The sequence below is a fragment of the Schistocerca cancellata genome, chromosome 6 (genome assembly GCF_023864275.1).
Source record: "Schistocerca cancellata isolate TAMUIC-IGC-003103 chromosome 6, iqSchCanc2.1, whole genome shotgun sequence".
In the NCBI taxonomy this organism is placed as follows: Eukaryota; Metazoa; Arthropoda; class Insecta; order Orthoptera; family Acrididae; genus Schistocerca; species Schistocerca cancellata.
The window spans coordinates 397,411,239-397,437,070 of record NC_064631.1 but is presented as its reverse complement, the minus strand read 5'-3'; the positions used below and the strand labels follow the sequence as shown (position 1 = coordinate 397,437,070).

Here is a 25,832-nt window from a genome sequence, read left to right as displayed (position 1 = left end):
GACGCCCCCTGGAGCGGCAGTACCACCAGGTAGAGAGACGAACATAAGTTGCAAGTTGTAAGTCAGTCCGAGTCTTGCTAGGGAGTTCCTGCAGAACATTCGTCGTGCCTTCAAGTCTTCAGTTCGCGAGTGAGATAGGAACACGTAGACAATGGTTGGTCTTCAATAGAAACAGAACAGTGAATAGAATTATCGGGTATGGACAGAGACCGTCTGCCTAGAGATTTAACTGAGTACTGTTTGTTACGAGTTGTTCTTCAAGTAGTACATCAAGGCAGAAGATTAGTTTCCTGCCAACTTACTTGAGAGAACATTACTTGGTTTGCGTTCACGAAATTGTAGTCAACACAGGATAGACAGGCTAAACCTGCATCCTACAGTTGCTGTAACCAGCGTTACCAAAGTTGAGGAAAATATTTTACTGTTCACTATTCTGTGTTACTTTCATTGTGTGTGTGCTGCCATAGTGCCCACGCGTCCGTCCTACCAGACACCTTTATTAATTCTTTTCAGCGGCAGCGAGATTTTCATGAAAGTGGACACCCCGAATCCACAATATTTAGAGGAATGTCACATATTCTTGAGTCAGGAAATGGGCTTGTTTTCGAGACATGGACAGTGTGACGATTTCTGAAGCACCACAGTTTGTCAGCATGGCGACCACTGACTGGACTTCCCTCGATGCGCCAGCAGGGAGGCGTGCGCCGACAGCGGCGCGCCCAGTGACAAAACGGGCACGGTAGTGGCACCACGTTCTCTTCTCCGAAGAGTTTCAGTTCTGTGTACAGCATCACAATGGACGTATCCAGGCTGAAGCGAGAACAGCACATGGGCCCAGCATCTAACGTGAAGGTGCGGACGGGGTGCTATGTGGCATACAACACGAACACCTCTACTTCTCATGCTAATTTCGACGGCAGCTATTGCGTTTCTGACCTGTTAAGACCAGTCGATGTGCCTTATCTTCGAGATCTCCGCAATATTGACTTTCAACAGTACAACATATGGATGAATATTACCCATGCTGTACTGACTTACCGATACTTCGATACAGAGTGCTAGACAGGTGACCTGTCCACCACGTTCTCCAGATGTCTCAACCACTGAAAACATCTGGTCAAGGGTTGCTGGGAGCCTGCCGCGTCACTCATCAGCCACTGGGATCTGTCACTCAAACTTGGTTCGACTTGATGCCCATCCGGGTCAGAGCCATTATCACTGCCAGAGGTGGCAGCTTTGTGTAGCAGATTTCTCTCCCTGTATACCCTAAAATCGCCTAAAACGTAATCATGTATTTCTGCTACTACACTGTAGATGCACAATAAGTAAAATTTCTTAATTTGCTATCCTTTCTGGGGTTGTAATATTAACTATGTGCTTCGCGTTCTCTGCCTAGTTGTTGTTTCCATTTTATGCACAACATTTAGGCGACTGACACATCCGTCTTCTTCAACTGTACTCGCTGCCTGGACTCCAACGAGACTGCGACCTTTACAGCGTGGATCACCTAAAACTGGCACCACAAACACTGCGAAAATGGAAAGTGCTATTGATGTACGGTTCTCACAGAACGGACTGTTCGTCAGGAGCTCGTACTGTTAGCCAATAAACAGATTGTAATAATACTTGCCCGCATCTCGTGGTCGTGCGGTAGCGTTCTCACTTCCCACGCACGGGTTCGATTCCCGACGGGGTCAGGGATTTTCTCTGCCTCGTGATGGCTGAGTGTTGTGTGCTGTCCTTAGGTTAGTTAGGTTTGAGTAGTTCTAAGTTCTAGGGGACTGATGACCATCGATGTTAAGTCCCATAGTGCTCAGAGCCATTTGAACCATTTTTTGTAATAATACTTAGAACGTGTGTTTTTCTGCAAACATACCATTTTTAATGCGTACTGATGTTAACAAAATAATAGTAAAGTAAATTAGAATGTCAGTGCTGTTTATTGCAGGATTATAGTGCGAATCGTTTACAAGATATTGTATTTTGAAAAGTTTCCACACCGGCACTTGTTTGTGACATTCAACCTGCATGATTGCTAGGTACGATGTTGTTATGTTTGCTTACAGTGTGCTTGTGTGTTCCTTGAGTGCGCTGCAACTTGCTAGTCAGTTTGTGTGTGACGGTCCAAGCAATAGGTCGTTAGTGGATGATGAGATTTACCAGTGCAGAAAAAGCGAACATGATTATGATGTAGGGAGAGTGTAGGAAGAATGCTGTTCGTTCTTGTACGATGTATGCAGCAAGATATCCCAATAGACATCTACCATCTCGGAAACTTTTTTATAGACCTCTTCAACCACTTACGTGAAAACGGTAATGTAAATCCTAGACAACATAACAGAAGGAAACAAGTGACGACAGCAGAGGGGCAAATTAATGTTCTTGTTGCTGCTAAAGTTTATCCACACAAACGCTGCCGCGCAATCGGACGGTGAAATGCCGTGAGTCAGGCATGTGTCCCACGCATTCTCCATCGACATAGATTCAACCCCTCTCACATCTCTTTCCATAAAGAGCTGCCTGCAAACGATTGTGATAATCGTGTTAATTTCTGTGCATGGTCATTAAGACACGATACTCCTGATGTATCATGTATCTGGTTTAGCGATGAAGTCACATTTACCAATCATTGCCAGGTAAACAACCGAAACATGTGCTATGGGTCAGCTGACTATTCCCCTTGGCTTCGTCAGGTTGAACATCAGCGTCCATGGAGTGTGGTGTGGGAATGTGAATCATCAGCTTATAGACCCGTTTTTCATAGACGTAACACTGAACGCATCTCCTAATACACCATCTTCCAATGATGCTAGGAAACGTTCCTCTACAGACAGAACTTGTGGTACTGGTACCAATATGATGGGTGTTCAGCCCGTAGTGCAAGAAGTACTGCCGCATGTCTTCACGAATTGTTTTCAAATCGTTGGATTGGACGCAAAGGACCTGTACCTTGGCTGGCCCTCCTCGGATTTGACGCCTATAGACTTTTTTCTGTGGAAGATGAAAGTCGCCCTCTACAAGGACGTATCAGGTACATCCGATGACTGCAGCCTTCTCGGACATCTCCGCTGAAATTCTAGCACTTGTGCAGCAGTCGTTCCACACCAGACTCCAAGCGTGTACAGATGCTCCCGGTGGTTATTTTGAACACAACATGTGAAGGTCAATTGTCTCGTTACAGATCACCATCCACATAACTAGTGTATGTACCTGTGTTGTTCTTTAGTGTGTGCCACTACAAGGATTGTACAACTGCCCGTGTGGGAACTTTGCATAATACTATACCTCGTAAAAGACTGGCACTAGACTCGTGCAACAAACACTACTGATATTCTGATTTACCATACTTTTAGTCTCTTAGTGTGTATAGGCATTGTCCCATTTAAAAAAAAGTGTATTTTGTACAAATAATACACTTTCTCAGCATTATTACAGACTACTGATTGGCTAACAATACGAGCCTCTGACTACCAATCAGCTCTACGAAAACACATCAATAGCACTTTCCATTTCTGCAATACGTACGGTGCAAGTCTGCAGTGATTCACCTTCTATAGAGTTGGCCTCGCACCAGTATTTATAGCTGAGTGCGATTCCCGACGCTCGCTACGCCATCTGAAGCTCTTTCGTTTTTCAGAGCTTAGTCTCCTCAACTCCAATTCAAAGATAGGTTGTTGGAGAGAGCGTATTCAACACTAACTGGTTTTGCTGTTTTAGACCACTTCGTGAGTTCTTCATGCCGAAGATCTAGTTTTGTTTGAACCTCCACTTCTGTAATACCACAGATCATTACACCACTGGCAAAAAGTAAGGCACCTGTTGAAACTTCCTGAGAGATCAAAATTGTTTGCCGGACCAGGACTCAAACCCGGAACTTTGCCTGTCATGCGCTTTGCTTTTACCGGTTGAGCTACTCTGGCGGGACTTACGACCCTCCATTACAGCTACACTTAGGGCAGTAGCTTCACTTATTTTACAATCTTCCCAGTCCGGCACACAGTTTTAATCTTACGAAAAGTTTCCAAATAGCGCATGATTTGTTGCATGGCTTCATTCTGGAAACACCTTCCTGGGCTGCGGCTAGCGTTTCACTACTGTTTCCCTTTTCCTCACAAAACTTGTCGAACCAGAGGAAGCGTACAACAACGTAAAATATGGGCTGCGGCTAGCGTTTCACTACTGTTTCCCTTTTCCTCACAAAACTTGTCGAACCAGAGGAAGCGTACAACAACGTAAAATATCCCGAGTTTTTGGAAATTGTAACAAAAAATAGGTTTAAGTTATAGGGAAATGTGTGTATTATGCAACGTGTACGTGAGTCAAGAGTGAACAAAAAGAATGGAAAACCAAGAGAGAAGTGATTGGACAAGGCGTAAGTCAACGATGCAGTCTTTCTCCCCTGTTGTTCAACATGGAAGAAGTAAAAGCAAGAAATAGGAAAGGGATGAAATAATGTCAACGGTAACATTTATTCAAACACACTTGGGAATGCAGCCGGGTGAGGTTCCCGACAACCGCCGATATTTCGACAGGTGCATACTGCCGTCATTTTCAAGGGAGAAACGCAACTAGAAAGCACTGTGCAAGCATATTTGAAACCTCGGTATGTGGGGCACTTGCTAGTACCACCAGAAAATCAAAGATGGCCGCAATCGGATGTTACGAGTAGTGAATATTAATTAGTAACCTGTGAGCAAGTAGCATTAATTCAGTTCTTCTGTTGTTTGACCAAAGAGAGAGCAGGATTTCTAGCAGAATTTGAACTAAAATCTCGGCCTCTATTTGTAAGATCACGTGCTAATTTAATCTAAATTGCTACCTTAATAAGACCAACCCAAAAACTGGAAGTATATGCCAGAATCTCAGTGTTGTTTTCCATAGGATGTCCGGTACCAAGGCAATGTTCTACAATGGCGGATTCGCGCGGCTGAAATAACGTGGGCCCTATGAAACAAGGTACGATGTACCTTTTCACGTGAGTCGGATAGTGACAACTATCAGCCTGAAGATACAAATGAACGTGAGTTGGCTTCGCAGAGATAAGTAGCTCTGTTTGCAATATGATCCACTAAAGCATGTAATGCATGTAATTGCAATATCTGTGCATGGTGGGGGGGGGGGGGTGCCTTCCAACAAACCAACACCCTCCTGCACAACACTGAGTAAGAAGGAACATGTGGCACATTAGGTATACACCTCATCAACCAACTGCACCGTGATGTTAATCGGTTTATCTCATGCACCCTGTAGCCTTTGGCGCACCTCTGCCATGCTCCCTTGGTTCAGTTCACCTCTTATACTCAGTTCAAATTCTCTTTCGTTAAATAGTTCACGCCCAACATACTTCTCGCTTCCATGATGGAGTACACTGTAAATACAGAAAATATTACAAATTGCTCATGATTATAAAAAATCAGGGGAAAGCTGGTTTGCTTGGACACAGAGGTCCCAGACTGGAAAGACACTGGCGCTTTTCAAAATGTATTTAAACAGCAGAGCACACAGAACATACATCGGTACATGAGCAATAGAGGTTAAGACACACTTGTACATTACTAAAAATCTTTATTTTCAATAAAACAAAGCAGCAGGATTGTTAATTCCAAAGAGCAGTACAATTAGAAACCTTACATTAGGAAAAACAGTTTCAATTAAATGGCTTGTATAAAGTTTCTTAATTCATTAAGCAGATAGGTGGAAAGAATACATTGAAAGCCTCTATGAGAGTGAAGATTTGTCTGATGTGATAGAAGAAGAAACAGGAGTTGATTTAGAAGAGATAGGGGATCCAGTATAGAATCGGAATTTAAAAGAGCTTTGGAGGACTTACGGTCAAATAAGGCAGAAGGGATAGATAACATTCCATCAGAATTTCTAAAATCATTGGGGGAAGCGGCAACAAAACGACTATTCACGTTGGTGTGTAGAATATATGAGTCTGGCGATATACCACCTGACTTTCAAAAAGCATCATCCACACAATTCCGAAGACGGCAAGAGCTGACAAGTGCGAGAATTATCGCACAATCAGCTTAACAGCTCATGCATCGAAACTGCTTACAAGAATAATATACAGAAGAGTGGAAAAGAAAATTGAGAATGCGCTAGGTGACGATCAGTTTGGCTTTAGGAAAAGTAAAGGGACGAGAGAGGCAATTCTGACGTTACGGCTAATAATGGAGGCAAGGCTAAAGAAAAATCAAGACACTTTCATAGGATTTGTCGACCTGGAAAAAGCGTTCGACAATATAAAATGGTGCAAGCTGTTCGAGATTCTGAAAAAAGTAGGGGTAAGCTATAGGGAGAGACGGGTCATATACATTATGTACAACAACCAAGAGGGAATAATAAGAGTGGACGATCAAGAACGAAGTGCTCGTATTAAGAAGGGTGTAAGACAAAGCTGTAGCCTTTCGCCCCTACTCTTCAATCTGTACATCGAGGAAGCAATGATGGGAATAAAAGAAAGGTTCAGGAGTGGAATTAAAATACGAGGTGAAAGGATATCAATGATACGATTCGCTGATGACATTGCTATCCTGAGTGAAAGTGAAGAGGAATTAAATGATCTGCTGAACGGAATGAACAGTCTAATGAGTACACAGTATGGTTTGAGAGTAAATCGGAGAAAGACGAAGGTAATGAGAAGTAGTAGAAATGAGAACAGCGAGAAACTTAACATCAGGATTGATGGTCACGAAGTCAATGAAGTTAAGGAATTCTGCAACCTAGGCAGTAAAATAACCAATGACGGACGGAGCAAGGAGGACATCAAAAGCAGACTCGCTATGGCAAAAAAGGCATTTTTGGCCAAGAGAAGTCTACTAATATCTAATACCGGCCTTAATTTGAGGAAGAAATTTCTGAGGATGTACGTCTGGAGTACAGCATTGTATGATAGTGAAACATGGACTGTGGGAAAACCGGAACAGAAGAGAATCGAAGCATTTGAGATGTGGTGCTATAGACGAATGTTGAAAATTAGGTGGACTGATAAGGTAAGGAATGAGAAGGTTCTACGCAGAATCGGAGAGGAAAGGAATATGTGGAAAACGCTGATAAGGAGAAGGGACAGGATGATAGGACATCTGCTAAGACATGAGGGAATGACTTCCATGGTACTAGAGGGAGCTGTAGAGGGCAAAAACTGTAGAGGAAGACAGAGATTGGAATACGTCAAGCAAATAACTGAGGACGTAGGTTGCAAGTGCTACTCTGAGATGAAGAGGTTAGCACAGGAAAGGAATTCGTGGCGGGCCGCATCAAACCAGTCAGTAGACTGATGAAAAAAAAAAAAAAAAAAAAAAAAAAAAAAAAAAAAAAAAAAAAAAAAAAAAAAAAGAAAGAAAGAAATTCATTAAGTTGTAGACAAGAATTCAAGTGCACTAATTCCAAACAATAATCTCAATTCTAACTGCATGTAACCTTGCAAATTATTTTGTTACAGTTTTGTATGTGCTAACAGTCATGATCAAGCAGTAAAACCATTTATGAAAGTTTGAAAGAAAACAATTTGAAGCAAATAATACAGCCTTAAGCAAGCGGCCAAAATTAGTTGCCAGCTAATAAACAAATATTATTTAAACAATAGCGCTCATAACTCATCAGAAAAAGAAACAATTAGATTCAATATTTACAAGCAAAATAACACAGCATTAAAACAAGTGACAATCACTACACAGCAGCTAGCTTACTTATGACAAAAGGTGTGACTTACTGAGAGAGCACCCAAGAACAATTGGCAGTAGGTCTGTATAGGGTGTTACAAAAAGATACGGCCAAACTTTCAGGAAACATTCCTCACACACAAAGAAAGAAAATGTGTTATGTGGACATGTGTCCAGAAACGCTTACTTTCCATGTTAGAGCTCATTTTATTACTTCTCTTCAAATCACATTAATCATGGAATGGAAACACACAGAAACAGAACGTACCAGCGTGACTTCAAACACTTTGTTACAGGAAATGTTCAAAATGTCCTCCGTTAGCGAGGATACATGCATTCACCCTCCGTCGCATGGAATCCCTGATGTGCTGATGCAGCCCTGGAGAATGGCATATTGTATCACAGCCGTCCGCAATACGAGCACGAAGAGTCTCTACATTTGGTACCGGGGTTGCGTAGACAAGAGCTTTCAAATGCCCCCATAAATGAAAGTCAAGAGGGTTGAGGTCAGGAGAGCGTGGAGGCCATGGAATTGGTCCGCCTCTACCAATCCATCGGTCACCGAATCTGTTGTTGAGAAGCGTACGACCACTTGAACTGAAATGTGCAGGAGCTCCATCGTGCATGAACCACATGTTGTGTCATACTTGTAAAGGCACATGTTCTAGCAGCACAGGAAGAGTATCCCGTATCAAATCGTGATAACGTGCTCCACTGGAAGAACATGGGGCCCAATCAAGACATCACCAACAATGCCTGCCCAAACGTTCACAGAAAATCTGTGTTGAAGACGTGATTGCACAATTGCATGCGGAATCTCGTCAGCCCACACATGCTGATTGTGAAAATTTACAATTTGATCACGTTGGAATGAAGCCTCATCCGTAAAGAGAACATTTGCACTGAAATGAGGATTGACACATTGTTGGATGAACCATTCGCAGAAGTGTACCCGTAGAGGCCAATTAGCTGCTGATAGTGCCTGCACACGCTGTACATGGTACGGAAACAACTGGTTCTCCCGTAGCACTCTCCATACAGTGACGTGGTCAACGTTACCTTGTGCAGCAGCAACTTCTCTGACGCTGACATTAGGGTTATTGTCAACTGCACGAAGAATTGCCTCGTCCATTGCAGGTGTCCTCGTCGTTCTAGGTTTTCCCCAGTCGCGAGTCATAGGCTGGAATGTTCCGAGCTCCCTAAGACGCCGATCAATTTTTCGAACGTCTTCCCGTCGGGACACCTTCGTTCTGGAAATCTGTCTCGATACAAACGTACCGCGCCACGGCTATTGCCCCGTGCAAATCCATACATCAAATGGGCATCTGCCAACTCCGCATTTGTAAACATTGCACTGACTGCAAAACCACGTTCGTGATGAACACTAACCTGTTGATGCTACGTACTGATGTGCTTGATGCTAGTATTGTAGAGCAATGAGTTGCATGTCAACACAAGCACCGAAGTCACCATTACCTTCCTTCAATTGGGCCAACTGGCGGTGAATCGTGGAAGGACAGTATATACTGACGAAACTAAAATGAGCTCTAACATGGAAATTAAGCGTTTCCAGACACATGTCCACATAACATCTTTTCTTTATTTGTGTGTGAGGAATGTTTCCTGAAAGTTTGGCCGTACCTTTTTGTAACACCCTGTATGGACAAGTAACTACACTCATGCTCATAAATTAAGGATAATGCTGATACATGGTGAAACAACGCTCTGGTGGGCGGTTTGCGGGTTTCAATCACCTCGGGATATGACCATGATGTGCATTTGACCTGTGGTCGTCGCACAGTGGCACTGGCAGCGGACCACATACGCACAGGTGTGTTGGTGCATGTGAGAGTACGGTGCAGTGAGTTAGTGTGTAGACATTTTCAGACCTGCTAATGGTGACTGAGTGTTGAAGCTGGCTCAAAGAACACATATTAATGACGTTATGATGGGCAGAATAATAGGACGACTGCAGTCTGGTCAAACACAGCAGGTCGTAGCACGGGTCCTCCGTGTGCCACAAAGTGTGATCTCAAGATTATGGCAACGATTCCAGCAGATAGGAAACGTTTCCATGCGCTACAGTACGGGACGTCCACAGCGTACAACACCACAAGAAGACCGATATCTCACCATCAGTGCCTGCAGACAGCCATGGAGTACTGCAGGTAGCCTTCCTCGGGACCTTACCGCAGCCACTGGAACAGTTGTCTCCAGACACACAGTCTACAGACGACTGAACAGACATGGTTTATTCGCCCAGAGACCTGCAAGGTGCATTCTGCTGACCCTGGTCACAGGAGAGCCCGTAAAGCCTGGTGTCAAGAACACAGTACATGGTCATTGGAGCAATGGTCCCAGATTATGTTCACAGACAAGTCCAGGTATAGTCTGAAAAGTGATTCTCGGCGGGGTTTTCGTCTGGCGTGAACCAGGAACCAACCCCATAATGTCCTTGAAAGGGACCTGTATGGAGGTCATGGTTTGACGGTGTGGGGTGGGATTATGATTGGTGCAGGTACACCCCTGCATGTCTTTGATAGAGGAACTGTAACAGGTCAGGTTTATCGGCACATCATTTTTCATCAGTATGTCTGCCTTTTCAGGGGGGCAGTGTGTCCCACCTTCCTCCTGATGTATTGCTGCACATCTTCAAACCCTTACGACACTTCAGGAGCTCTGACAGTCACTGGTGCAAGAATGGGAGGCTATACTCCAGCAGCTGCTCGACTACGTGATCCAGAGTATGCCAACCCATTGTGCGGCCTCTGTATGTGTGCATGGTGATCATATCCCATATTGATGTCGGGGTACATGCACAGGAAACAGTGGCGTTTTGTAGCACGTGTTTCGGGACGGTTTTCTCAACTTATCACCAATACTGTTGACTTACATATGTGTGTCATGTGTGTTCCCTATGTGCCTATGATATTAGCGCCAGTTTTGTGTAGTGCCACGTTGTGTGGCACCAGATTCTGCAATTATCCTTAATTTATGAACATGAGTGTATATGAACAAGCAATTTAGGCAAGGACTCCTGTAACTGATAAGTAAAAGAAAGTTAGATTCAATATTTAAGAGTAAGTAACACAGCAGTAAGCAATTAACCATTACTGGTGTAGCGGGACTTCGAATTTCGCCGCGCTACACTCGTTCCCTCAGACATAAATTATACCGTCGCTGCGGTATGAGCGCTCGACGGCAGAGAAAATACTAAAATTGTAACTCTTTTATTTTCGATCCGTTTCTTTATTTGTCTCCCGAGAGCGGAATCTTAAGGCAGACGTGATCTGATGCTGACGTAAAGAACTTAATAGCTAGTCTTGATCTGATTTTAATGTGTAGACACATTGAGGAAGTTGTTATGAAATTTGGAGGAGGGAAGCAACGTAAAATAAATTGCATTTAATAACAAGACGGTTTTGTGTACAGTAGAAATTCCTGGACAACGAAACTTATTGCAAGATTTCGGAGCAGACTTTTCACGCAGAATTGAAGTAGGAGGTTTTCGAAGACCTGGACGCCGCACAAAACAAGAAGACATGTTAACATGGTAAAGAATTAACTCTAAGCTACGCCATTTCCCCTTGTCAGTTACATTTTGTTATTCTCTGTTCTTATTCAATAATTTTTGTAGTGGAAATTGGTTTAACTTTTGTCCAAAAACGCCACAAGGACCATCCCAACAATAGCTTTTCCGAATCACGAAGTCCGATAGCTTTTCTGTAACACGAAGTCCGATTTGCTTTTCATTCTTTCCCTTTTCCACGGTCATTTACGATTTTAAAACCCCCTTATTATTCACCATTTCATCCCACCATTTTCAACCTTTTCTTTTATTTTCTTCTCTTTCTCTTTTTATTTCTTATTAACCACTACACTGGCCAGCAGCCAACTTACATTTACAATACCAGGCGTGATTTTGAGAGAACGCTCAAGAACAACTGGTCTACGAATAATCAAGTCCAGTACATTAACAACAGGACTAGCAAAGTGCTTTGCAAATAATGTCCAAACTCGATTACTATTTCTATGTGTTATCACCATTGTCCCACTGATTAAAGCTATCAACACTGAGTCTGGTAACCGCATGCTGTTTAGTATGTATCTCAGTACATTATTATTATTATTATTATTATTATTATTATTATTCTATCGATTGAATTGTGGAAACATCACTTCTATTACCATTAGGGAAACCATACAATTCTAAACCGAACATTTCGCAATTAGCAGTGTCGGGATGAATCATGCAGAACAGTATCTGTCAGCGAGATAATGAGCGTTATGTGGAACACCGAACAAGCCTGACGGAGTGTTTATACTGTATGCGCTGCCAACCAGACAGGGACTAGTTGTGAGTGGAGTAACACACCTGTGACAGACTCCAAAGTACATGCATACACATATGGAATTTTCTAAATGTAAATATCAAAACCAGTGCGGCAGATGTATGGCATACACAAACGATGAATATGTGGATATGCTTCTGGTCCTTGGTGCATCTGATAACCGAGCTGGTGTTGCCATTCATGAATATGCTGCTATATCCTCGTCGACGCCATCCAGATAAAAAAGTGTTTTGTCATCTGGAGCTGTGCCTTAAGGAGTCAGGTTCTCTCCTTCCACCATCGTGTGACAGAGGTCGTCCACGGACTCATCATACTCCAGCTACTGAGGAAGCTATTCTGTACGTCATACACCAAGAATCTCAGTGAAGTACACATAGTGTAGCAAGGCAGCTGCATGTCTTGCAATGCACGTTCATTAACATGCTGCCCGAGCATGGGCTGCACCCCTATCATTATGCTTTCACGCCACGTCAGTGTATGCAATTCTGTGAATGCTTCCAATAACAGCAGGAAGCCAACAATTACTTCGTGAACACTGTAATAGGGACGGGTTGGGTTGTTGTTTTGGGGCAAGAGACCAAACTGTGAGGTCATCGGTCTCATCGGATTAGGGAAGGATAGGGAAGGAAGTCGGACGTGCCCTTTCAAAGGAACCATCCCGGCATTTGCCTGGAGCGATTTAGGGAAATCACAGAAAACCTAAATCAGGATGGCCGGACGCGGGATTGAACCGTCGTCCTCCTGAATGCGTAATATGGACGGATGAAGCACCATTCACTCGTGAGGGTGTCTTCAATATGCACAATGTCCACCATTGGTGTGAGGTTAACCCACACATCACCTGCGACCTTGGGTATCAATTTTGCTATGATACCAGTGTCTGAGCCGGAATATTGGATGACAGGTGTCTGGGCCCCTACATGTTGCCTGACCAGTGACTGCATGAACGTATCAGACATTCCTCTCAGACTATCTGCCTCATGCACTGAAAGATGTTCCACTACATGTTCGCCAGAGGATATGGTTCGAACATGATGGTGCACCTCCATGCTACGGAATTAATGCGTGGCAGTATTTGGACAGAAAATTTCCATGGAAATGGCTTCGACATGGAGGTCCAGTTGTATGGCCACCGCATTTACCTGACATAAATCCCCCGGATTTCTTCCTGTGGGGACACGTGAATGAGCATGTGTACTCTACTCTGCTGACGAATGTGGAAGAAATGTTTGTGTGTGTTCATGCAGCATTGCTGCGAAGGGTCCAGAGCTGTATGATCCGGCGGATTGCTCTATGTTTGGACGTGCAGAGAAGTCTCTTTGAGCATCTGTTCTGAGGACAACGTATTCTGTTGTAAAGGCCATGCAGTCATTAATATAGACATTATTATTGTACTGGTTGCTAATGCACGACATCTGAGCGCTCATACTATATGTAATAGAAATGAGAAGCAGATGTTGTGTTATTGTACTGTGCTATCATCTTGAGCATCTTGAAATTGATAAATTGATATTGTTTTTTTTAGTTACCCTGTCCTATGGCAAGTCATTTGTTTCAAGTGTCTATTTCTTATTTGTCAGCGTTACAAAATGTTTTAATTTAGGAAACATGTGACCTAAGAAACGGTGTGTATTACAGTAGGAAACGTCAGAAAGAAATTAGCAAATAAAAAAATGCACCCCCATCCCAGGATCGAACCATTGACCTCCAATATGCAAACCCAGAACTCTATCCACTGCACCAACTATACATAATAACTAACATTTTCTGAAAGAGGTAGTTACCATACATTTGGTTACAGTGTTGCCAGATTGCCACACTTTAATGTCCTTTTTCTGCCGGATGTACTCACTGGACGAAATTTTGTGACAGACATTTTTTTATCACTGGCATGTGAGGAGTCGCGCTGCAACGCCCGATAGCGCGAATTTCGATTCACCCTGTATATGCATGTGTATATATCATTCAGCAATGTCCTTTATCATTATTAGATTAGATTAGTACTTGTTCCATAGACCATGAATATGACACTTTGTAATGATGTGGAACGTGTCAGGTTAATAAAAGATGTCTATACATGATACTACATTATACAAAATATTACATGACACTTAATATTTTTGATTTTTTTGTGGGGGTTGGGGAAATTACCCACTTACTATATTCAAAAATTCATCTAATGAGTAGAAGGAATTGCCATTCAGAAATTCTTTTAATTGCCTTTTAAATGCTACATGGCTATCTTTCAGACTTTTGATGCTATTAGGTAAGTGACCAAAGACTTTCGTTGCAGCATAATTTACCCCCTTCTGAGCCAAAGTTAGATTTAACCTTGAGTAGTAAAGATCAACCTTTCTCCCAGTGTTGTAGCCATGTACACTGCTATTACTTTTGAATTTGTTTGGATTATTAATAACAAATTTCATAAGTGAATATATATATTGTGAGGCTACAGTGAAGATCTCTAGCTCTTTAAATAAGTGTCTGCAGGATAATCTTGGATGAGCTCGAGCAATTATTCTGATTACACGCTTTTGTGCAATGAACACTCTTTCACTCAATGATGAGTTACCCCCAAATATGATGCCATACGAAAGCAGAGAATGAAAATAGGCATGGTAAGCTAATTTACTCAGATGTATATCGCCAAAATCTGCAATGACCCTAATAGCATAAGTAGCTGAATTCAAATGTTTCAGCAGATTCTCAGTGTGTTTTTTCCAGTTCAACCCCTCATCAATGCGTACACCTAGAAATTTTGAATATTCTACCTTAGCTACCGATTTCTGATCGAAGTCTATATTTATTAATGGGTCATTGTATTTACTGTGTAGGACTGTATATACTGTGTTTTGTCAAAGTTTAATAAGAGCCCATATGCAGAGAACCACTCAATGATTTTCTGAAAAACACCATTTACAGTTTCACCAGTTAATTCTTGTCTGTTGGGTGTGATAGCTATACTAGTATCATCAGCAAAAAGTACCAGCTATGCGTCTTCGTGAATATAGAATGGCAAGTCATTAATATATATTAAGAACAGCAGAGGTCCCAAGACCGAACCTTGCGGCACCCCATTCTTGATTGTTCCCCAGTTTGAGAAATCACCAGTTTTTTTGCATATTATGTGAACTGTTTATTTCAACTTTCTGCACTCTTCCAGTTAGGTATGATTTAACCATTTGAGCACTGTCCCATTCATACCACAGTACTTGAGCTTATCTAGAAGTAGTCCATGATATACACAATCAAAAGCCTTTGATAGATCACAAAAAATCCCAACAGGTGACTTCCGGTTCCTCAGAGTATTTAATATTTCATTAGTGAAAGTATATATAGCATTTTCCGTTGAAAAACACTTCTGGAAACCAAACTGGCATTTTGTTAAAACTTTATTTTTACAAAGGTGTGAAGCTACTCTACAATACACTCCTTTATCAAAAATTTTGGATAAGGCAGTCAGAAGAGAGATTGGGCGGTAGTTGTTGACATCAGATGTATCCCCTTTTTTATGCAGTGGTTTAACGATGGCATACTTCAGTCTATCTGGGAACATACCCTGCTTCAGAGAGCTATTACATATGTGGCTAAGAATCCCACTTATTTCTTAGGAACAAGCTTTTATTATCCTGCTGGAAATGCCAACAATTCCATGTGAGCTTTTATTCCTGAGAGAGTTTATTATCTTCCTAATGTCAGCTGGAGAGGTGGGTGGAATTTCAATTGTATCAAATGGTGTGGGTAAGGCCTCTTCCATTAACTGCCTTGCTTCTTCTAATGAACATTTAGATCCTATTTTCTCTACAACATTTAAAAAATGATTATTCAAAATGTTTTCGACTTCTGGCTTGTTGTTTATCAAGTTTCCATTTGCTCTGATGGTGATGCCATCATCCTGTACTCTTGGTAGCCCTGTCTCCCTTGTAATAATATTCCAAATTTTTTGATTTTGTTATCATAGGTATTAATCTCAGACATTATGCACATGCTTCTGGACTTTTTAATAACCTTTATTAATGTAGCACAGTAGTTTTTATAGTATTTGGCTGTTTCTGGGTCATTACTCTTTCTTGTTGTTAGATACAGTTCCCTTTTGTGGTTACAAGATATTTTTATTCCTTTAGTAAGCCAAGGTTTTTTGCATGGTTTCTCATAATTAGATTTGACTACATTCTTGGGGAAACAGTTTTCAAATTCTCTTATCATGTATCATGAAATAAGTTATATTTTAAATGAGCATCGGGTTCCTTGTACACCTCATCCCAGTCTAACTGCTGAAGATTTTCTCTGAAATTTCTAATTGTTGAGTCATTAATTGAATGCACAACTTTGGAGGTTTAGTTTTGAATTACTGAATGGTGCTATGTCATATACTATAACTAGCTGATCAGAAAGCCCATTCTCAACAGGACAAGAATTTATGTTTTTAAACCTGTCTTGGTCTATAAAAGCGTTATCTATCAATGTGATGCTGTCCTTTCCTACCTCAGTAGGAAAATTAATGACAGATGTCAAATTTAAAATAACCAAGCAAGACTTCCAGGTCATTCTTCCTATTACACTCTTTCAGTGAATCAACATTGAAGTCGCCACAAATAATAATTTGCGTTCAGTTTAAGTTGACAGGCACATGCTCCAATATGTTGCTCTAGACAAAACTTTTTTGTATCTAAGCTTTCTACACAGTGATAACTTTTGACATATATGGCAACTCCTCTTTTCACCTTATTCTCTCTACTGATATGTGCAGCTAGTTTATAACCACTGATATTTACTTTTTCCATATCAGACACAATGTGATGCTCAGACAGGCATAGTATACCTATCACATTATCAGATTCAATGTCATCTAAACAAACCATGAGCTCATCTACTTTATTCTTCAATCCCGGAATATTTTGATGAAAAATGGTTACATTACTACTATTTCTCTGTTCTAAAAAATAGAGAAAAATATGAATATTCTAGTATTGTATTAGAACCAAAACGGTAAACAATTAACATCATTACAGAAGGGAGTCAGATACACAGGTACATATGTATGTGTTGTTGTTTCCACATGCTCCTGTCAAAATTCAGTGGTACTGTTTTTGATATGGCGTCAGCTGGGATCATTCCTATGGGTACTGTTGTTGTCATTCGAATTATGGCATTAGAACTGATCCAAGAATCCAATGAGAAGAAGAGCAAGCATAAATGTTGGCTTTGAGAAAAATTTTATTCAGATATACTGTAGTAGCATCAGACAAACTTATAATGGAGATACCACTCATAAACAAAAACCCATTCATGAATTACTTTTGAATAGCACGGACAATTTCGATTACTTCTTGAGCTGCAACTCAAGCTCTATCAAAAAATACAATACTCAGATAACAAACGTAGTCCTAGCTCAAGTAACACTAGACCTTACACTTCGATATTTGACATCTCGCGATTACCTGTCACTTTTCCAATATTTGTACCACATTCTTAAAAGTACAATTTCAGAGTTATTGTATGATGTATTGTATGCTATTCATGATGCCCCAGAGACTCATTTAAACCTAATATTACACACCATAGCAGTTTAATAAGAAGCTAGACTAAAGTTATTTTGTAGCGAATTCTGGAGTTATGATTTATGAAAATGCACTAAAAGACACTGTAATGTAGTTGATGAATTCCATTACTAAAAGCTATACTCAAGCTGAAATTGTATTGCCACCAGAAACTTTGCTACTTCATTTCTCAAATCCACTGGGAAACTGTTTAAGAGCATTGAAGTTGCCAATACTTGTGTATGTTGCCAGCATTGCAGTAATTTTCATCATTTGTAGAATTAAGTGAACTGCTGTGAAACCATAAATCAGTTTCAGGAACTACTCTATAATATTTGCTTACTCACACAAAAATCCTTCAATGCATCATATACTATCATCACCTAACTTAACCACTATGTGCCTGTAACTGCAATAGCAAAACACTGAACTGCCAGAAAATGTGAATGTAGAAAGTTTGTATTATGTATTTGTTAAAATAAGCACCATGCTGACTTGATCCAGGACTCATACACTATAGAATAAAACCACACATACCATACTGTCACGGTAGTTGGTACTCACCATACGTAGTGGAATAATACTCCACATCAGTCTGTCATGATAGCTGTGCTGTTACCATACTGCATGTAATGATCAATTTTTTGTGTTGGCTTGAGTACAGTAATGGCATTATTTTTTCGTATTTTCAGATCTATATCACTTGTATATTAAGTAAAGGGTAGAATATTTCTCTAAACACACAAAAGAAAATAATAAGGTTTATAGTGGCTATAATTTATTTTATTTACAACTATACAGCTATACACAACTTTCAGAAATCAATCTTTTGTGTGCCAGTTTGTTCTGCAGATGCACAATTCTTATAATGCTTCAACAGTTTGTTGCATTCATTGATTTAGGCATTATAAATGTTTCTTGTATAAACTTTTACAATACCCAGTATGTAAATTGCAACTGGGAACATTTTTGGTACTGTGAAACACACAGACACACACAAACACACACACACATACACACACACACACACACACACACACACACACACACACACACACACACACACACACACACGCAAACAAACAAACAACAAAACTAATAACACGTAAAATCAAAATATTACGATGTTCTTCGAACTTCAGCCACAAGATGATTGTCGAGTTGTGTTAATCGGTGGCGGGGGAACAGAAGTGGCGTCACAAAGTTAAAGCTACTCCAATTTTTGAGACATGGCTAACGGTGGGTCACTTGTGTGCGCCGCAGAAATTTGGGTGTTTCCACATGGAACTTCGGTGACTACACTGCAGTGACGGCCAAGTGGCGTCACTTTTGCTGCTTGTGGCAATCTGGTTTAATGTAATATAAACTGAACAATTGGTTTAGTAGGTACCAGTCATCGAATTTCTTGTTGGTTGTCATTATTCTCATGGATTGTTCTTTTCGTATAAAAGAAGTATGGGACTCAGAACTATTACCCCGGAAGACGAGGCGATAATAACAGTCATGGCAGACAAGTTTCAAAGTATCTATGTTGGTGACTTCTTTTATTGTATTCAGTAGTAAACAGTGTTTGCTGAGCATTTTTGTTAGTAGCTCGCAATATACTTCCAGTTTAGTTTATACTGTTGGAGAATTTAAGAAATTTGGTGTACTGTTCGTTAATAGTTCTGTTTATGACATTATGTGAGTTCGAAGCTTACACTTTATTGTGTGTTTCCCTCAAACTAAGATTTTGGATTGGGATTTTTCTTTCAAAAAACATCGCTATCACCACATATCCTGCATTCGTTCAATTCTTCTACGTCTTCGACTCGAGACTGTACTTGACCTATTCGTTTTTATACAGGCATATTGATGACGTAAGAAATTTTTCATCGATTATTTTAAGTAGATTATTTTTTAAGTATTGTACTGCGTATGCGTTTTATACCACATTTTACTTTCTTCTGGTATGTATTCGCTGGAGTATTCGCTCTCTGCTAGTTCCGTTAATGTAATAATAACTCTGTTTCATTAATACACACGTGTCCGTTGTGTGTACGTGTGAAGATGCGAAGTAGCAAGATATGAAAGTCTCTGGTTGGGTTGCGTGTAGTAAACAAATAGAGACTGAGGGAATATTTTTGCGAATATAACAATGGAATTTATGTACAGAATACCTTTTTATGTCTTAGAAGTTCCTAACTTAAAAATAAAACGACCATCATGGTTTCATCAACCTTCTGCTATGGTTATGTTTTCTCTTGTGCTGGTGTCATATTTTCTGGTAACCGGAGGTTCGTTTTCGGCTAAAAGACTTTAATGTGTTTATTAAACCAGCGCATTGTTTATCGTTATTCAAACGCATTATCTCTTTTCAGGTATTATTTATGACGTAATTGTTGAACCGCCAAGTGTTGGGTCGACAACAGATGAACATGGTCATTCGAGACCGGTATGTATTTGCACAATAAGGTGTTTTTTTTTTCTTCTTAATTCCGTATATCAGCTTTGCCTAAGTCATGGCTTTTTTATATTAGGAATATGTTTTTTGTTTCTGTAAATGCAGGCATTTTTCTGTTAAAAACGTTATTTCGTTATATCAGTTGAGCAAGCAAATTATGCATCTAAAATGTTGACTGCACTGTGACACTCATGAACGAAGCATAGTAGGAGGCAGAGCAGCAGAAACAAATCTTTCTGGATTAGATATGTAATTTAAAAAACGTGCAAGCTGTTGAAGAAGCAGTGTAATACTGAGGAAAGTATTGTGTGAACCTCTTAACAAATGCTACATTATTAAAATATGGTCAAAGTGTAGTGATGGCGAAAAAGGTGTACCATTAGTCTGGCTCTTCTTGCGCAATTCCACTCACGCTTTCTCTTTATAACTATGGCAGTTGATGCAACACTGCATGTAACTGCTGTGTGTTTTACTTCGCATAATATACTGGCGAATGTTTCGCAACTGTTCGAACAGTCTGAGGAAAGTCGCGTTTGGATAATTGGCAATCATTTCTTATGTGATCAGAGCGACACTTAGTATGTATCTTGTCATTTTTATGCTGTAGGCAAGCTGCATGTGTTGTTTGCAAGTATTCATAAATAATGTAACTCATAGTGTTACAGTACACAAATAATGCCTTTCCAGATCTGCCCTTTGTCTTTACTTAGTTATGACTTTACATCCATCTACTGCAGCCTAAATGGCTCTTTAAACTTGTGCATTAGTAACAATGATGTCTGCACTTTCCACAAGCAGTCTTTCTGGTAAATAGCTGTTCATGTAAATTTTCTTTTAGTTTAAACTCGTTTTGCTTTTGTCTGTAGAGGCAGTAGGATGCATTATTGGATGTAATTTTAGGTGTGTAATGTTTACCTGTTCCAGTTTTTTAGGTTAACACACCACATGTCATGACTGGCAAGGAAGAGAATAACTCACTCACATTGTAAATTTTATCATCAAATGCAATGTACAGAGGGTTATGGAATGTCGAGGTAGATGGTGGACTGCAGATATGTGAGTACAAGGGCTGAAGTTGTGATCGAGGCGAGGACACTTCTCCTCTACAAGGGTGACAGGATTAGGGAAATTATATTGAGTTGCTGTTTGTATTAGTCATAGTGTTCTTGGGCATTGTTAGTTTAACAAGTTGAGTGCCATGAGGCTGGTGGCAATCGTAGCTGCACCTCACTCCTGACATCTTGTGCCGACGGTGGCAACAGCAGTATCTGACACTGTGTTGCCTGGCGGTGAGACATCCATCACTATGCACGGGCAGTCAGCATCTTAATGTAGAAGCTCTCTTGAGCTGTTACTTGTTTGTTTCTGTAATTTCATTCCTAAGTGCGATGTGTCAGATGTTACTCCGATAATATTTGCCAGCAATCATACTTTGCATCTAATTGCATGCAGTTCATGAGGCTTTTTGAATATTTGTTATGCTCCACTTTATTTTTATTATTATTATTATTTTTTAAAATTAGTCCGTAAGCTGTTTTAATACACGTTTTGCTCTGCTATAATAACTTATGCCTCTTTTATTGTACACTGTTTCTCGAAGCTCATTCTGATCTTCAGAATGACTCAGGTTTACTGTGCACAATAGACTGATTGTATCATCAACATGGTGGAGATAAAAGCCTCAAGAAACAATCAGTGAATGATGTCAGCAACAATATGACAGTATTACCAGAACAAAAACTGACAAATAGTATGTCCTTGGCAACAGGGGGTCCTGGGTGGGGGTGGTGTTATAACTACATAAAACACACAACTCATAAATTAGCATTTTCATTGGGGAATGTGCATTGTAGCAAAATAAATGTTACAATCGTTAGTTTTGCCAACTAACAACTAAACTGTGATGTCTTTTTGTTTTCTTGGTATGATTTTTATTGGTGAGCATTAAGGAGTACAGCAGAGTTGTTGATCCCATTTTGTGCAGAATATTTGGACGACCAACACAGTTGGTCATCTTCAGGTATGGTGAACTGTCCTAGACGTATTTGCTGCCTGGACTCAAACCAGATTGTCATATATTGTTGATGCCACATCACTGTTTATAGTCAAGCTCAATTTCTTGTGGCCTGTAGGCCCTTCAATGCTCATTTGTATTTCAGAGCCTGCAGTGTTGTTTCATAAAACACATTCTTGCATCGTTCCCAGCTTTCGTGGATGAAATGGCTACCAGGATCTTCATAAAAACTGAATTTCAGACTCCAAGCCTCCGCCGTGTTTTATTAGGTTTTTTGACATCTTTATTTCAGCACAGACAGACATCTCGCTCGTGCTATCCCACAAATGTGGCATTTGCGCAATTGGTACTGGTCTCATCATATTCCATTTCATGACTATATTCAAGGCAATATGTGGCGGCAGCAGATTTGCTTGGTTGTTTTTGTCAGATGTCTCCCTGATGTCCCTTGCACATATCTTCAGTTGTCCTAATAGCCTGCCACACATAGTACATGGAATGAGGTACACCCTGGTTTTTGGAGACCTAAATCATCTTAAATAATGGAAAGAAGACTTTTTGTCTTTGTTGAGACAAGTGAAATGTGCCCATAGGAGTCTGCCAATCTTTACACTGATTGAGGCTGTGTAAGGCAGACATGTGATTTGTTGCTTTTTATTTTCTGCCTCAATCTCTTCAACAGTGATTGTGACTGCAACACCCAGTCAGTTTGTTGAGCTGTGTATCCATTCCTTTGGAACACTGTTGGTAAGTGTTAGAATTCTTTAGCATGGCTTTTCTTTGCCTGCCAGTTTTTGACCCCTCAGGCCTAGTCTTTAACAGGTAATTTCTTTGTGGTGGGTGGTAATGGCTCGAAGTGTGGAGATGTCAGGATGTGTGGGTTTTCTGTATTTATTTTGCCTGAGAGATCCATTTGTTCTTGTAGCTAACAAATTAAAAAGCCCCTTGTTCAAATTCCATCATGAATTATGAGTCCACATATGTTTTAGAAACATGCTGGTTTCAACTTGGCAGATTCTGGTGTATTTGCTTCAGTGTTCCACGTACAGCTTCACTACATGTTCCACGTACAGCTTCACTACAACAAGCTGTAAACCCGACATCACTAAACACAACCAAATGAACTCTTCCAGCGCAACCTAAACCTTGGAGTATGCTATGGAAAAGAAGGGGAGGGGGACACACTCTTTACTGGTCAAAGCTGAACGGCAATCATCCTCCGCCCCCAGTAGACCAATTATTCAACCAAAATGTTATTGCACTTGACTGTTTATGAAAACGTGCAGTGATGTTAAGGTAAACCAGTGTAGTGGTTGCTGTCGACACTATATTGCACTGTCATTGTTACCGTTCAGCTGTGCATATGCTATCAACCTTGATTATATGCTGACTCACAATATGCCACCTGAAGTGTCCTCACCACCAGGTGCTTTAATATTATGGTCCACTAATATACAGGTCTAATAAAGAATTTGATTCAAGCCAGCACCCCTAAAAACTTAATGAAGTAGGGCCTAATCCAAACAAAACACATTTGAATGACGTCTGCCTCTCAGGCATCATGTATGCATCATATGACATCCAGTTCAGATAATGTACCAATGGCTTCTGTTGTTCACTAGAACTGATGGCACTATTTTGCTGCATGCTGTGAAGCTGTATTATTCAGTTATGATATATGATTCATAGATTCTTTTGTACTCTAAAGAAATCACATTCCAAATTTCTTCCGTCACAAAGAACTAATTTTATTTTGCTCTAATTCAAAGGTTTCTCGTGTTTCCAGAGTCATGCATATTCAACACTGTTATATACATTTGCTTTATATGTGTAAATTTGTGTAATTGTATTTCTCATTAATGTTGAAACTGTTATTTCACAGGTTGCCTTCATGCCGTACCGTGTAAATGGACAGTACATAATGGAAGGATTAGCATCCAGTTTTCTTTTTACAATGGGTGGACTGGGATTTGTTGTGTTAGACCATACGCACAGTCCTTCTACGCCAAAGCTCAATCGGATACTTCTAATATCTGTTGGATTCTTGTGCATTCTTGTGTCATTCTTCACATGTTGGATATTTATGCGCATGAAGTTGCCGTAAGTATATTCCTTCTTAATTTCATTTCGCTACTAGAGATTCATACTTTATTCTTTACAACAATAATCTTTATTAACAGAAAAATATCATGATATAGGATATAATATGTTTGTATAGAAATTGCTGTAATTCAGTTCAGACAACTGTGCTCCACAAAGACATTTTGTTTTACATGCTATTGTAGTCTCCTGTCAAAAGTGACTGGCCTGATACAGCTCTCTCTGATAATCTATCCTGAAGAAGTCTCTACATTTCTGAATGATTACTGGAACATACACTCTTTTGGGCCTTGATCTCCTCCTAAAATCACCCCCCCCCCCCACCTCTCTCTCTCTCTCTCTCTCTCTCTCTCCCCACCCCCTCTCCCCCCACCCCCTCCATCTCACCTTCGTTATCAAATTTTCATGCTGCCTCGTGATATTTCGTATCAACCCACCCAATCTTTTAATTAAGTTGTGCCACGAAGCTATTTTCTCTCCGATTTTATTCAGCACCTTTTATAAGTTACTTGATCTATCCATCCAATTTCCACCATTCTTCTGTAACACCACATACCAAATCTCTTATTCTGGTCTTGTGTGTATTGTCTGGCAATCACTCCAGTGTAATGCTACACTGCAGATGAATACTTTATGGAAAGACATCCAAACCTTGAAATTTATATTTCGTATTGGTAAAGTTCTCTTTTTCTGAAAGTTCTCATTATTGCCAGTCTGCATTTTATATCCTCTGTACCTCAGACATCATCAATTATTTTACCGACCAGGTAAAAAAATCCGTCTAGTACTTTTCATGTCTCGTTTAATAATCTAATTCCTTCATCATTGTCTGAGAACTCAAAATTACACAAATTAAATACTTTTAGTCACCATGTGAGTTTGAGCTCGTGAAAATTTATGTAAAACTCGTTGTAAAAATCTGGATATGTTTGGACTGTGCAAACTGGTTATGGTAATAAACATCTCATGATATATTTTTCTTTACAGGGGATACCTGCAATCATAAAGAACATAAAAAATATTTTTGAAGATAAATGAATTGTGCATTTTACAAAACTGGTGATTTTGTATGGCAATCATTTTCTATGTGGATTTATAAAGAGAACGCATTAAAACATGTTTAATAGTAAACTAAAAGGAAGAACTTGTATGAATTATTATTGGCATGGATTTTTTCAGCATGTGCCATTTAACTGATTATATTATCACTTACCTGGGAAGGAAAATACCTGTTAAGTTACTAAGGTATACAAATGCCGTAACAGCGATCATGAATAATGTACATAAACGTGGAAGTATAAGGTGAATCATATATCAGTCTGACTTGAAAATAATGAGTTTAAGTGTGGCATGAACACATTTCACAAATGAGTGGTGTATTTGTGATATTAAAAATTAGACTAATTGTGTCTGAAATGGTTTTTGGAGTGCTGAAATCCTGCCTAAGTCCCTTTGATAACCTCAATCATAATGCAAATTGTTATCCTTTTATAATGATGCTTGGAAAATGGCTGTAATTCTGTTTTAGGTGATCTTCATTATTACATATTTTGAAGAGAATGATTCTATAAATAAATGAATATTTAAAGTTGTGTCCATCATGCCGTAGTACTGATAAGATGTAATACGAGTGTATGAAAATTAAGGCAGCTTAGGAATAATGTTTGTTAAATAGTTTGTCAGTTTCTACTTGGTGTATCATGTAACAGAAGGAGT

The 25,832-nt window shown here is 40.1% G+C and overlaps 1 protein-coding gene across 1 annotated transcript; it reads left to right on the top strand.

The window, feature by feature from the left end:
- Positions 1-19,577: 19,577 nt before the first annotated feature.
- On the top strand, positions 19,578-25,532 carry LOC126191159 (oligosaccharyltransferase complex subunit ostc-B). Its single transcript, XM_049931930.1, has 4 exons — positions 19,578-19,835; positions 19,920-19,993; positions 23,899-24,116; positions 25,104-25,532. Exons 1-4 carry the CDS (start codon positions 19,697-19,699, stop codon positions 25,120-25,122), a joined length of 450 nt encoding a protein of 149 aa, XP_049787887.1. The 5' UTR covers positions 19,578-19,696; the 3' UTR covers positions 25,123-25,532.
- Positions 25,533-25,832: the final 300 nt, after the last annotated feature.